Here is a 15,390-nt window from a genome sequence, read left to right on the forward strand (position 1 = left end):
TCCTTAGGGAGACAAATGTGGTAGTCTCGTTTGGATTGCTGGAGAACAGTTGTTCTCAGCTATCATCACAAAACCAAGGTACATCGAGGTTTCTTTGCGCTTTTCCCTGGTCACAAAATTGCTCCATCTCAGGGATGGCAATGTAACTTTGTTTTCACAGGTCCATACAGGTGATTTCTCATTTCTCAGTTTGAGTGTGTTCTGCCTATGTCAGGGACTTTGATAGATAACCAAGAGCAAACAGCACAGCTAGTTCCGGGTGTGACTGGGCTTGCTCATGCTGCCTCAACAGAGAAATGGTACAAAGATGTTTGAGATTGAAAGTATTGCCAGAGAATAAGTGGTGATGTTAACCAGGAGTGTTTGCAGTTGGTTCCTTTTCTTTCTCTCTTTCTTTGTCAAAGTAATGTTTTGTAAGGACTCTTCATCTGCCAAACGTCTCTGTATCTTGAGTCTTGGTGAGATTGCAGGCGTTGTTCTGAATGCATGCAGAAGGCTTAGCCATAAAATCTTTGTCAGATTATCTGCAGTAATCTGTGCCACTTGCCTTGGGGATGTGATCATACATTCCTGAAGAATCCAACCTGCCCTCAGACACTTCCAGGGATGGAGCAGCCACAGCTTCTCTGGGCAACCTGTGCCAGGGCCTCACCACTCTCACAGCCAGGAATTCCTCCCCAGTATCCCATCTAACCCTGCCCTCTGGCAGTGGGAAGCCATTCCCTGTGTCCTGTCCCTCCATCCCTTGTCCCAAATCCCTCTCCAGCTCTTCTGGAGCCCCTTTAGGCCCTGCAAGGGGCTCTCAGGTCTCCCTGGATCCTTCTCTTCTCCAGGGGAACCCCCCCAGCTCTCCCAGCCTGGCTCCAGAGCAGAGGTCCAGCCCTGGCAGCATCTCTGGGGCCTTCTCTGGGCTCGCTCCAGCAGCTCCACATCCTTGTGCTGTTGTTCCCAGGGCTGGAGGCAGCTCTGCAGGGGGGTCTCAGCTGGGGGCAGAGGGGCAGGATCCCCCCTCCCTCTGCCCAAACCGTGGGATCAGCCCAGGGCACGGGGGGTGCTGAGGCGTGTGAAGCTTCTCACTGGCAGCACAGCTGGGACAGAAACACACCTGTTGTCTGTAACTGATGTTGGGAATCACAGATAAATTCCCTTCATTGGTCTCCTAGATATTCTTATTTGCTGCACTGTGTGATACAGAATAATTTTCCTTTTCTAGTTAAAACTACCCTGTTTCCAAAAAGTTGGGCAAATAGATTAGTACTAAGGTCTTTGTAGTATGAGATGGCAAGTTAGGGACAGCATCTCATTTTTTCTCCTACTCAAGAAGAGTGAGTGGAATATTGATGTTTGTTATAAAATTTTGGTGGGAAGTGCATAGTGCCTTCTTACACAGTTTGTAACTTTTCTCAGCAATGGAGAGGAAACAACAATCTACAGATTGATCTTGTCATAACTTTCATTCATATTGAAGTCTTTTGGGGAATTTCCCCCCTCCCCCTGTGTTGTTGATGATTCATATTGCATAAAGCTTCCAGAGCAACAGAATGTTGTATAATATTCCACTGTTGGATTAGAATTCCTGTATCCAGTGTGCTGCAACTGGTTCAAGTGTTTAGAAAAAAATTAATATTCTGATTTTTTTTTAAAATTATTCTTTCACCAGTGTAAAGAAGTTTAAGTGACTGCTCTGCTTGATCAAAATGGTGGACACTGAAAACCAGCTCTATCCCCTTACTCCCTTGGAGGAGGAGGATATAGACAGCCCTTTGTCTGGAGAGTTCCTACAAGATATGGAGAACATTCAAGACCTCTCCCAGTCTCTAGGTGATGATAGTTCTGGTGCTTTAAGCTTAACAGAGTTCCAGTCACTGGGAAATGGTCCAGGATCTGATGGCTCAGTCATAACAGGTAAGAGAATTTTGGTTTATCACAAACCTTTCTTTTATAAATATAGTGATAGAAATTAAAAACTTATTTAAATTGGTTTTTATGATGAAGAGACACTAGAAATATATAAACTGATTCTAGCATGGTCTTTCAATATTTAAGTTTAAGTTAGTTTGTTAGAAAAATGTCACTGAAAAATGACTGTAGCATGAAGTTTCTGATGTAAATTACCATTATTATCAACACCTTTTTCAAGATAATTTTTAAAAATCATTATTAGTAGCCAGTTGCAGTCTCAGTGCTCGTACATTACATAGTCCAGAGTCAAAAACCTTTGTGAGAGGCTTTGCTGGAGAGATCAGCACGGGAATCACTGCAGGGTGTGGGACACTGGTGATGTCAGTGAGGTGTTCCTGTTAAACCTGGGGGGTTGCAAACCTTTTAGCTGTAGAGCCATTTGAAGTAGTTTACAATTAACCTTCTGGTTGGTTGACATTAGGGTTTGGTTTTAGGGGTTTTTAACTTTCAGTCGATTCCCAGCCTGTGATCCCTGTTCCACCTTACAAAACCTGCAGTAACAGAGCTGTGTGAGTTTGGAAGGGAGCAGGGGGAGCTGCCTCTTGGCACTATTGGCCAAAGGGATGTTTGTAGAACTACGATTTGGTTCCCTTTTGGTTGCAGACATTCTCATTAGAGGGGTGCCTTGTACAGGAGGAGTTATGATGTGCTTTATGTATGTCTGTATGTGTTTATAACATAGTCCTTCAGACAGGTTTTGCAATTATTTGTAAGTTTGTACAGGCCCTACAATGATTTAGATCACCTTCTAGTGTCACCTTCTCATTTGAGTATTCAGTGTTCATTGCAAAATGTTCTATTTTTGTGATTAAAGAAGATGCAAAATGTAAACTTCCAAGGCTCAAATTCCATAAGGCAAGGAAAAAGAAACCACACTTTAAAAAAATTCTGGGGCTTAGGCTGTTCTTGATGACTCTGATGCCTGTGGGCTTGGCAGCACTGGCAATGCCGACTCTCAGTTCTATGCCAAGGTTTTTTCCAACATAATACTTGCTGACCTACATTCATGAGTGTTTCTTAATCTGTCTGTTAAAATAACACACCCATTAATTTGCTGAAGTCTTGTGGTGCAAGTTGCAAGATGGAAGATAGAAGAAATCCTGGCCTCAGAAAATATTTTCCTTACACAAGGTGGAAATATTAATTGAAATAATTAAGGTTGGAACTTGTTAGTTTTGTAACATCTTCATCTACTAGTAACACATCTGGAGAGTTTATTTCATTGTACAATTCAGAAATGCTTTTCCCATTATAAGCAAAACATAAAATATCTGAGTGTGATGTGTATTTACTGAGTCCATTATCGCCCCTCTAGTTCTTGTTTCCAGAGTCACTTCAGCAAAGCTTTTTGTTTGTTGACATTGTATGTCCCATCAAAATTAGCAAGGTACACCCTGTGTTTTGTGTGTGTTTGCACTGGTAATATGAGTTATTTTTCAAAGACTTATGGTTAAATTATTAGTTCATTTAGTGACTGTTAACTCAAGATTATTTTTTAGAAAAAGCTCATTTTTTGTGTGGTTTTAATTTAGAAATTGTATCAACCTGGATAGTATAGTATTTATGAAGTGTTCCTTTTTCTTTTAGACACCCTTTCACCAGCATCCAGTCCTTCATCCATTAATTTTGCCACAGCTCCAGGTAGCATAGATGAATCATCCAGTGGAGCATTAAACATTGAATGTAGAATTTGTGGGGATAAAGCCTCAGGCTACCATTATGGAGTACATGCTTGTGAAGGCTGTAAGGTACAGTCATCATTTTCTTCTTAAGAACCTAAATCACGTTGCTTTATTTACAGGGTAATATGAGCATAAATATTTGGCACAGAAATGTTTGATTGTGACAGTTCTAGCCATTACAATTATTTAAATATAAACATATCTGTGGTCTTTTTTCCGAAGTAAATTGTTCAGACACCGTAACTCAACAGCAGACCTTTGTCAAGTAGGAGCGATTTGCAATGATCATTTTAACACTGCTTTTCTGGATATAGTTGGTTAAGCACTAAAACAACTTGAAACACCAAACTGTGACCAAAAATGAAAGCCTTCCTGCTCCACTGGTGTTTGGTTTGTGTTGGCAGTATGGCTGCAAGGAGCATGCCAGTCTGCTATGGCTCCATTGTAACAGTGACAAGTCCCGAATTTCTCATCTCCGCCACATTGTGCCTGAATCACTTGGCATTGTGCCTCTTGTAGTTTTGGGGCCAGGGCACGTCTCTGGGGCAAATTACTCTCATCATTAATGTATCATTTTTGGGATAATATGGCCCATGAATCATAAGATTCTTTTCTTTTTCATCTGATGTTTTAGTTTTCGATTTTTTTCTGCATTACAATACGAGAGGAGAGAAGTAGTCTCTGTGTACAGTTTTCTTTCATACACCATGTCAGAATATGATCACGTGAATATAAATGGTAGGGAATAATGCAGAATATCTGCTCAAGGTGGGGGACCAGTCCCCAGCCAGGTGTGTCCCCAGCCTAAATGCCGTGTTGTTGTCATGTGACACACAAGGTTGGGTTGGCTGTGGGTTTGCTGACCCCGTGGTTTCAGAGTTTGTAGCCAGCACTGAGACGTCGTGGTGAGAGCTGTTGGGGTAGAGGCTGTGCTGCAACACTCAGCTGTGTGTCCTTGGCACTTCTGTGCCCTGTGCTGTGTCCTCATACCCCTCACATGCGCTGGGTGAAGAAAACCTGGTGATTCTCTGTGTGTATGTGACTACCACTGTGGAAGATGAAGGGTATTTCTGGCAGAGGACACTGAGAGAACACGAACAAAAGCAAAATGTGACTGTTTTGCTTCATCCCTAAGTGCAAATCTGCTCAGGTACTCTGGGTTCTTGGTTCTTTCCCCCAGGAGAGAGGGCTGAGAGCTGCTCCCCCCTTTCGTGTTCTCCACTCTGAACCTGCCCTTGGACCGCCACTGCACCGCACGATTTGTGCTTCTAGACAGGTTACACCTTGGGAATTGTTCTGCGAGTCACATCAATAAACAATGAAAGAAAAAAAATTACCTGTATGATTGAAGCTTAATAGTCAGCATTCTTTAACATTACATATTGTTTTTTTAAACTTTTTATAGGGCTTTTTTAGAAGAACAATTCGTTTAAAACTCGTCTATGATAAATGTGATCGCAACTGCAAAATTCAGAAAAAAAACCGTAATAAGTGCCAGTACTGTCGTTTTCAAAAGTGCCTTTCAGTTGGAATGTCACATAATGGTAGGTAAGAGTGCCCTTAATTTGTTTGTTCCCACCCAGAGCCTGCTGCTGGAAGCAGGCACCTGGATAATGTTTTTACTCATACACATGGATTGAACCTCAGATTTTTTACGGGACAGATTGCGGCAGGGGACACCAGTTTCCCTGGTGGGTTCATGTGGTTGGTACAGAGCTGCCAAATGAGCTTTACACAGTTGTGCTGGATGTCAGTTTGTCCATATGAATGTTCATTTATTTGCTTTCTTCACCCAGAACTTTGGCACCAGTACTCCAATTGAAACAAATTTCAGTACTGGAAGAATTCTGATCAAGGGCTTTGTAGAGGAGTAGGAGGAGAACAACTAGCTCATTGTGAGAGGGAATGACGTAGGATAGAAATCTGTAGGAAAGCAGACTTCATTATTTTTCAGGTTACAGTGCAAAAGCTCTTGGGCAGATGGTTCAGAAAGTGGGGAGGGGGTGGGAGGGTGAAGGTCTGTGCTGGCTGTGGCACAAGAATCCAGTAGGTTGTTTGATAAATAGAATGGTAAAAATTCAGAGCATTTAGATACCCAGTTTAAAAGTTATATTGTTGTTTGTGTTAGTGATTCAAGATAAGGGTGGTAAGCCTGTGGCTTACAGGCCAGTTTCAACCCACAAGGCAGGACGCAGCTTGTTGAGCAACATGGGTGAAGAGGGAGAGGCCAAGCCATGAGAAAGCACATTTTGTTGGCCAGATGACTGTAGTTTGCTTTTCCTACATAGGTCAGGTATTGCCAGGGCTGAACTTGGGGGCAGGTGCAATTTGGAAATGAGTGAAAATGCTGGGCTAGGTGAGAAGCTGTGGGTTAGGAGACAAATTTCCTAAGGAAACTATGCAGTCCGGATAGCTGGGGTGGGAACATGGCTGGGGAAGCTGCTTATGACATTGTAGTCAGGAGTCCCAGCAGGAGGCATCAGGAGAGTTGACTTTCTGGTTCTGCTCCCTTGTGGTGAGTCCTGACTGAGACTGAGGTCCATTGGGAGGTGGTTGATAGTCTCTGCAAGACTGGTGATAACCATCCTGAAGCAGCAGACTCGGGGAGAGCGTGCCAGCCAGGGGAGTGACATCTCAGGGGCAGGAGCTGAGCAGGGAGCTGTGCCAGTTGGCAGGCATTGACATCCATTTGAAGCTGTTTCACTCTACTAAGACACTGGCAATATTTCTCAGGAAAAAAGCTAGAACTAAATTTACAGCCACGACCTTAAAACTGTACGTTTGGGTTTAGAGCAGGTGTTCTTCCACTCTTCATTAGATTGCTGTGATGACCCACCCCTAAGGGGAAGGAAGCACCTAAGCCAGATTCCAAACAGGCCTTCCATGTTGGACTTCCACTGAAGTCCACAGCTGTATGTCAGATCATGTCTAGAGTCACCTCCTTCATGAGAAGATGCCCTGGGCACGTGTAAGGCCTAGTGCTGCCCGTGCCCTGAATGGCTCAGTCCAAGCAGCGAGGTCCCAGCCTGGGTGCTGAAATGCAGAACGAGTCACTGGTTGTATGAGCCATCTCAAACCCTTGCACGCCTCCCAAGGGTAAGGCCCTTTCTAAAGTGGAGCTGGTTTGGTTTGAAACTGAAACCCAAGGAGGTGGACATACCTGGTTTATAGCTAAATGGCAAGAGCACTTGCCCAAGAACCAGGAGATGTCCATACCCAGGCGTGTTCAGAGCCAGCAGCAGGTCTGGGCCGGGCTCTCCAGCTCTCCAGCTGGTGTGTGTGCTCCCTGCCAGCTCCTGCCAGGAGTTCACTCAGCTGGTTACAATTCCCAGCGTGGACTTTGAGTTTCACGCTGGGAGCTGTAGGACACAATAAGGAGAAAACAAAATACGAGTACCTAGGTCATGTAGGAGGGAAAAGGCATGTGTTCTACCTCACTGCAGATACCAGTTTGTGTGCTGAAACATCTCATTTCCTAATACACTAACCTACTGTATTAGTCACCACTAACTGTGTTGGAAAGGAGGAGATTTCTTCACCTCCACCTCAGTTTTTCTAGACAGGAAGTCTCACTACCCTAATCAGCAATGGTAAAAGCCTTTAATTTCTTTATACCTGAAGTTTGTTTTACATTTGTATCTTCCCATCAGCAATACGTTTTGGAAGAATGCCAAGGTCTGAGAAGGCCAAGCTGAAAGCAGAAATTCTAACAGGTGAAAATTACGTAGAAGATTCAGAAATGGCAGATCTTAAATCACTTGCCAAAAGAATTCATGATGCTTACCTGAAAAACTTCAATATGAACAAGGTTAAAGCCAGAATCATCCTTGCAGGGAAAACCAATAACAATCCGGTAAGTACTTTTTCTGTTACTTTAGGATAAAGCTGGCAAGTACAAAAGGTGATCATAATAATTTGTTAAACTCTTTAGCAAATCTTTTTGAAAATAAATATCATGCTCCTACAGGCATGAAATATTCAAAAAGAATATCTGTACTAATATGGTTGTTTTTAACCCCTAAAAGAATAGTAAGAAGCTTTAGGAAAGTCAGAGATTGAGTTGTAAGTGGAAACTCATAATATTAAATTGTAACAGACACACAAGGGAATGAAAATTAATTCTTAATCAAAAAATAAAGTGACATCTGAATGTCAATAGCTCTTGATAGGGGAGAAATGGCTCAAAATTAATTTCCTATTATGACAGTGGGAAAAAAAATTATAATGTTTTTCTGTCACAAATGCCAGAATAAATACTATTATCTTGTAGGCTGTACAGGAGCTCTGCATGACTTTTATTGTAATCAGAACAATATTAATAGCTGAAGGGGAAAGAAGATGAGTTTGTGATTTTTTTGTTTCCAGTGCTGGCCATTTCCTCCCCCAGCCCTCCTGCTCTTTACTGTACGGTTACTTTGAGAGGCAGGAGCGAGGCTGTGAAGACACATATGCTGTAGAAGTTATTTTTCTTTCAGGATAATATAGGCAAGGTCTACCTAATGCTGTCCACCTGCTTTTTGTTTTGCAGCAGAGGAAAGTGTATAATCGTTGTAAGGACTGGCTTGTTTCACTTTTTGCATATTTATTTAAGTTCGGTTGTGGGTTTTGTTACTTATATGTAGAAGATAAGTATCTTATTTTACCAACAACTTCAGTTTCAGTAAAAACTTGCAGGGAAGAGGTTTTTGTATGCCATAATGAAAACCATGTAAGTGTAGGGATGAGTGTTACAAAAATTGCAAGCAAGCTGTCTTCTACATTATGGAATTTGGCATATTGCAGTCTAGTCTAGCCAAGCTTACAGCTTTCTGCATTAAAAGAGAGACACATGAATTATCTCAGGCTTTTTCATTGGATTAAAGAGATGTATAAAATTAAGCACAGGCTTAAACATTTTAGGGGGTAGAAGCTGCCATAAGGCTACAGCAAATACCACCTTTAACACCTCAGTGAGTGGGTTTCTGCAGAAAGTCCCTTTCCTGCTTGTCCCCAGCTGTCAGAACCATAAGGCACAAGGTGTGTCACACATGCAGGGCTGGGTCCCAGAGCACTGCAGCCCAGTCCTTGTGTTTGCATGTGTGTGGTCACAGCCACACGCCAGAGCAGCCCGTGGTGCCTCACGTGTCAGGGGAATGTACACGGAACAATTAGGGAGAAATCAGACCTAGTGTTAAGCTTCCAAATTTTTCAATGTGCAGGGAAAAGGAGAAGGTTTTTAACCTATTTCATCATCTCTTGAGAAAACGAACGTTTTAATTTTCTTTCGAATTTTTAGCAGAAAAACAAATTTTGAAAGAAGGGGTTTGTTGCTTGTAATTAGCAACCCACCTGTTTTGAAGCTGTACATTAACAGCTGATTTCAGTGAATCCTAATTTATGGCACAGCTGCAATTAATTTCAGAATGAACAAGCGTTTCTCGTGATACTAAGGTGTAATTTTTTTAAATTTAGCTCCTAAGTCCTTGGCCATACCTTTTTTCTGCATAGTGAAATGATGATAAATTCCAAAAACTGTGTGTAAGGTAGTGTACATCTTTGAAAGGATTTAGAGATGTGCTGGGTTTCTTGCTTTGTCACTTTGCACTCATATCCACCTGCCCAGAGAAAGTTCTGCTCTGTGCTAGTGAGAGATGGAATATGTAGTTGGGTTAAGCATTTCAAAAGTGGACAACCATAGGAAACTCACCTGTTTGACAGTTTGCTGAGTGAAATAAATAAATCCCATGAGTTTCTAACAGACCACCAAGTGCTTCTCGTGTTTAATCTGAGATGAGCAGAACAGCAAAGGAAAGGTGCTTGGTGTGTATGGAACTAGATTTCTGTTCAAGGTCAGTTGCCATGACTCTACTAGGCTGGGAAGCTTTGAGGTTTGTTGCTTTTCTTTAGTGGATTGCCCTTTGTTTGGATTATTGCTCTGCAGATCTGTATCAAAATATTTTTGAGTTCTGCTTATTCTGAAGAAAGGCTGAATGCTGCTTTTGATAGGATGTTTTGAGAGAGTGGCTTGTCAGTTTGTAACCCACATACCTCTCTAAACAAAGGGGGCTATGGAAAAGACCAAATTTTGTGTTGTCTGACATTCTGGTGGGATTCTGTGTTTAGAGATGATGCAGCACCAGCTGCAGTTAGAAAGGTGGGACAGCTGGGACATGGTTTCTGAAAATCTGCTGGCGAAACACAGGAGTAATGCAGGGTTCCCATTCCGGTCCTCTATTGAAATGACTGTCTGTATTCCCCCTAGGATACCTCAGGAGAGCATCACGATGTGCATCAGGTGTAGTTAGTTTAGGAATCGATAGGAGTGTAGACAGAGCAGCCTGGGCTTCTGGAGAAGGTAATACAAGTCTTTTGTGAACCTTCTGGGACTTGCTCTGAGATGGGTATATGCATACTAAGCCCAGGACTGCTGGAGCTTCACTATAACTGTTAGATCAAACTAAATTAAAGACAGGCCATACACTTTGCAGTGTTGTTTGCAGAGCAGACTTGTTAGGTATTGCAGTTTGTAGTTCTGTCATGCAGTGTTTCTCTTGATGCAGAAATAGGAAAGATTAGCACGTAAATCAAAGTTCATCAAAATTCCTACTCTTTAGGAAGCCAATGATTAATAGCCTTTATTTAATAACTACATTAGTGGTTTTTTTTTTGCTCTGTAGCCATTTGTTATCCATGATATGGATACCTTATGTATGGCAGAGAAGACCCTGGTGGCAAAATTGGTAGCCAATGGGATTCAGAACAAGGAAGCAGAAGTTCGAATCTTCCACTGCTGCCAGTGCACGTCTGTAGAGACCGTCACCGAACTCACTGAGTTTGCCAAATCCATCCCTGGCTTCTCCAGCCTGGACTTGAACGATCAAGTGACGCTATTAAAATACGGGGTTTATGAGGCCATATTTGCCATGTTGGCCTCTGTGATGAACAAGGACGGGATGCTGGTGGCCTATGGGAATGGTTTTATAACCCGGGAGTTCCTGAAAAGCCTGAGAAAGCCATTCTGTGATATAATGGAGCCAAAATTTGATTTTGCAATGAAATTCAATGCACTGGATTTGGATGACAGCGATATATCCCTTTTTGTTGCTGCCATCATTTGCTGTGGAGGTAAGCATTACATATTTGTTCTCTAAGGCAGTACATCTTACAGTTTCCCTCACATGAATAATTAATTTTAATGGAAAAGCTTCTACCCTTCTTGAAGATTCACTTCTACCTCTAACTGTACTTTCATGAGTCATTATAAAATTATGACATGTATTCTTTTGCTTGTTTTGAGAACAGATCGTCCCGGTCTCGTAAATGTAGGACACATTGAAAAAATGCAGGAGAGCATTGTGCACGTACTGAAACTTCACTTGCAGACCAACCATCCTGATGACACCTTCCTCTTCCCAAAACTTCTCCAGAAAATGGCTGACCTCCGACAGCTTGTCACAGAGCACGCTCAGCTCGTTCAGATAATCAAGAAGACTGAATCTGATGCACATTTACACCCTTTACTACAGGAAATCTACAGGGATATGTATTAAGGATTTTTAGTATTTTTTTCACAATATTTAAAGACACAGAAATACAGATGGGAGCAAAACTACTTGCACAGTCACGTGCTGTTCACTCAGCCCAGAGCAGGAAAAATCTAAGACTGGGGAACTGGAGTGTTACACTTCTTTTGGTTTGGGATCTTTTGCCTTCTTTTGAAAGAGTTCTGCAAAAAAGTTCTGGTCAGAGTGCTCAATGAAGTGTCTTACAATGGTTCTTTTATTTGGAAATTTGAAGATTGGTAAGGAATACATATTTGTGTAATAAATCAGAATATTAAGTAACAGAAATGAACAAAATTTTATTTCCTCTTGGCTTAGTCATTTTAGAATTAATATAACAAATTCAGCCGTCTCCCTCCAGGTGTATGCACAATCAGAAAGACGATGCACTTTTGCCTAATGGTAATTACTGAAACCAGCTAACAGTTTTTCCTAGTCTAGGTGTACCAAATGGCTGGATATTACTGTCCATACACTTCTTAAAGATTGGAAAGACCTTTGATCCACTGCTGCTTTAATTCCATTAGATGATGCACAGCTTCACATAGTGTTACCTTGGCATACCTTAGGACTAGCATGTTTAAAAGATGGTTCTTTTATGAAATGAAACAAAATCCAAATAGTTATCTAAAATACTGCAGAGCTGCTCCAACGGGTGTTTCTTTGAAGAGTAAACGTGATAAAGTGATGGAACTCTTTTTTTCGGAAGTGTTTTAAGGAAATGTGGAAATGTCCCTGAGGTGAAATGTATCATATACCCTGTATATTTTGGAGAACTTGTTACAGCTCAAGATGCAGTTTTGAATTAGAAATACTCTTTTGAATTAGCAAGAGTTTTGGAGAGATTGAAAAATCTGATCCTAGCCCAGAAAAAAAAGAATTTTACCTTCACAGCATTCTGCTGCAGTGATTCCTGCTGACTGTGAAGGAATGATTAGACAGAAAAAGCACCTTCTCATACATACATACAAGTGTATTATAGTTGTTTGGACCTGTTTGCTTTTCTGATGAATACACTGCTTCATTTTTTCCAATTATCCACCTGGATATATTACTTTCTATTCCTTCTTAGGCCTTGTTGATAGAAGTATTCGCTCCGTTGTTTTGTCCTCGGGGATAAGGTGACAATATTACCAAGAACAGTGTCTGTAGGTGTCGGACTGTGTAATAATAGGAAAGACAGCACAGTTGAGAGTAAGTCTATCGTGTTCCTAAGATAAACTCTGATTTTTACAATTGCACCTTACTCCTGATACAAAATAAGCCATAAGGAAATGTCCTCATTTCTTTAAGGGCTCTTTCCTCAGACAGTACTGCCCAGAAGTGACAGCTACGTGCAAGGCACTGCTATTTCTGTTCCTTTTTGTTTCTTTAATATGGTAACTGCACATTATTATTTCCTAATTTTACTTTCTGTTTCATAGCACCAAGGTCTCAGGAGTCAACCTGAGCATTTTCACTACAGCTGAGCTTTCAGTGGCACAGGAGGACACTTTGTATTTGTTTAATTGTACACATTTGGAGACACCAGAGTCTTCCCTGCAAGAACTGAGTGAGATTGATGAAGTGAGAACATCCCAGTGTGATCCTTATCTCAGTGGCAATGCTTGTTTCTGTCCAGGCCTATGGACACTGGATAAATTACAGGTTTAAAGGCAACTTGGGGTTTATCTGGGAGAGGGTCATGAGCAGAGGCTTTAGTGTCAGGTATATTTAGTGTAAAATACTGAAGCATAGGCCTCAAATTCTGTGACCATCTAGGGCAGGATAGGAAGAGTAAATGCATGTGCACAAAACTTCCTCCCCTTGGCTGTTGCCAACCAGCAGCAGGAAGAACAGGCCCCAGACACTCCATCGAGAGGCCGTTGGCCTTGCCAGGAACCCGTGGATGGGAAAAGGGCTGCCCTTTGTGTCTCAGAGCAGCAGGCAGAGTGCCCTCAGACACACAGACAGGATTTCAGCTAAGCTGCTGCTTCATCCTCCCAGTCAGCCTCGTGGCACTGAGGAGCTATGGGCTCTAGGCCTACAGCATCCTGCGTGGAAAGAATTGATACACAATATTGCTACTGCAAAAAATTGTCAAAATATCAGCCCTTCTGGGCTGGCATACTGAAACTCTAGCAGCCAGCTGTTATCTTCTAAAAAAAAAAAAGGGTAACTTGAGTTTTTTTTCCCACAAAGCTTTGATTTTTGCAAAGGGCAGATTTCAAAGTTGTGTTCCATAGTCTGGGTGTACTGAAGGTCCTCAGGAAAACCAGACGCAGTCAGTGTGGCCAACAACTATTCTTTCTGCTCTTGTTCTCAAAGGTGGCTAAAACACTTTAGTGAAACACTTGAAAAATGTGGAAAATTTAATCATTTAAATATTTAATAATAATAAAACCTAATAATTTAAGAATACTTAAATTCTCAGCAAAGCTATAAAGAATTGAAAACAGAATAACTCAGTTCAAGACTTAACATTTAGCTATCTTAGCAGCTGCTTGTTACAGGGTCCTATTATCAGCATTAGAAAAGCACATAATTTTTTTGTTATTTGAAAACCAGCAAGCAATGTTTGACTAGTTCCTTGGACACTGAAGTTTTATTTCTGTTTTAAATTAAATTGCAGACCTTTATTGAGAAAAAAAAAGAGAAAGAACACATCTCTGAATTACAGAAATATGAACGAGATGTTAACACAGCCTAAAATTCTGGGTGGGTTCTACTGCCCACACTGCTGCCCTGTGCACATTCCCACAGTCACTTTAAAGAGTGACACAGGGCACACAATTCCCTTCCTGAGCATTAAGGGGCAAAAGAAGTTCTTCATTTCTACATTACGCTTTTAAAGAATTGCATTCGCTCCTTCAGGAGGTGTCTGCAGCAGGCTTTGGCCAAGCAGATTTTAACATTACTCAATTTGTGTCCTTTTTCCTAAAGTTTGGAATCTGAACTAGTCTGAGATCTATTTCTGATCTATTACTTCAGCATTTGCCCTGTGTACAGATCATCTAGTATTTTAAAATACCCCTTCTATGGAGGGAAATAAAGTAATCAGATTTTAGGATTTAAAATGTATTAAAGAATTACTGTCTTGTAAGGTACAGTTTGGATCAGATTCTTACCAACATAACTTGTTTTACTGTCATAGCACAGAAGAGCTCGGGTTAGCAACCAGGCACCACAAACAGCTTAAGCCAAGAGACAGCAGATGGATAGAGAAATATCCTGGGAGACAATGGTATGACATAAGTTTTCAGCAAACCTACAGTTTATTAATTTTTGAGGGTTGTTTGGGGGGTTATTTATTTATTTATTGGGGTGCCCTATGTACTTTGACAGAGGGGAAGGAAAAAAAGGAAGGTTTTGTGCCAAGTATTAGGGAAATCTGATGTTTGTTCTTCTCTCCTTCTGAAATATTTTCTTTAAAGGTACTTTTTAAAAAATCAGTTACTTTGTACCATTTTAAACTTCAAATCCCACTTTTGTTTTAAGCACAAATTGGCACATCGTAGGAAAGTTTCCACTTACAGAAACTGCATCTTTTGTAGCATTTAAAGAAACCACATTTCGCATTTAATTGCCATTTCCATGTGCCTTTGAGCTTTGGTTCAGAGCTGAAGTGTTGCCAGAGAGCAGAGTTTTGCATTGTTTCTGTCCTGCACAGATTTCGGAAATCCCAGCGGCTGCACTAAGCCCGTTCTCATGAGAGAGCTGGCACAGGGCTGCACATCAAAGAGCTTATAATAAGCATCTAAACATTTGTTTGTTTATTCAAACTGCTGAAACTTGGGGAGATTTATTCATCACGAGAGCTGGGGCACATATGATTGAATTTGGATTTCCTCTTCCTTTCTGCTGGGGAGCCTGGACAGACTCGGGCACCACCTCAGGCAGAGCCCCTGAGGAGGATCCTGCCGTGGCTGCAGGGGAACAGTTCCAGCTCTGTCCCTCCTGAAAGGCTCCCCGGGACTGAGCTGAAAATCTGCAACTGCACTTCACAAATGCATTTGCAGCTGCTGTGATACTGTTCAAGCACAAGGTCTTACAAGTAATGGTCCTTCCCAGAAACCCCTCGTCCCTTAGGAAGTGTTGGATCCGGTGGAGTGTGGTATCTGGTGCTAGCTTATATCTCAAGTGCTTTCCTGATAATCGGTTGCATATAATTTTTGTATCTGGGTTTATTCAGCTTTATTACCCTTGTTTTACCAGAGATTTAAATT

The 15,390-nt window shown here is 41.5% G+C and overlaps 1 protein-coding gene across 4 annotated transcripts in view; it reads left to right on the forward strand.

Annotated features, from left to right (window-relative positions):
- Positions 1-13,313, forward strand: part of PPARA (peroxisome proliferator activated receptor alpha) — a 28,741-nt gene extending 15,428 nt beyond the window's left edge. For 2 of the 4 annotated variants that reach the window (XM_018088549.2, XM_008927389.2), the window contains 6 exons: positions 1,661-1,905; positions 3,550-3,710; positions 5,050-5,188; positions 7,295-7,497; positions 10,301-10,748; positions 10,926-11,482. In XM_018088549.2, the coding sequence (XP_017944038.1) occupies positions 1,698-1,905; positions 3,550-3,710; positions 5,050-5,188; positions 7,295-7,497; positions 10,301-10,748; positions 10,926-11,173 (1,407 nt within the window). In that variant the 5' untranslated portion in view covers positions 1,661-1,697 and the 3' untranslated portion in view covers positions 11,174-11,482. Of the gene's footprint in view, positions 1-1,660; positions 1,906-3,549; positions 3,711-5,049; positions 5,189-7,294; positions 7,498-10,300; positions 10,749-10,925; positions 11,483-12,257 lie in introns of those variants that run through there. The other 2 variants (XR_003916222.1, XM_029963691.1) reach the window with 2 other exon arrangements.
- Positions 13,314-15,390: the final 2,077 nt, after the last annotated feature.

This window comes from Manacus vitellinus, unplaced genomic scaffold (genome assembly GCF_001715985.3).
Source record: "Manacus vitellinus isolate BGI_N305 unplaced genomic scaffold, ASM171598v3 scaffold_104_pilon, whole genome shotgun sequence".
NCBI classification, from domain to species: domain Eukaryota; kingdom Metazoa; phylum Chordata; class Aves; order Passeriformes; family Pipridae; genus Manacus; species Manacus vitellinus.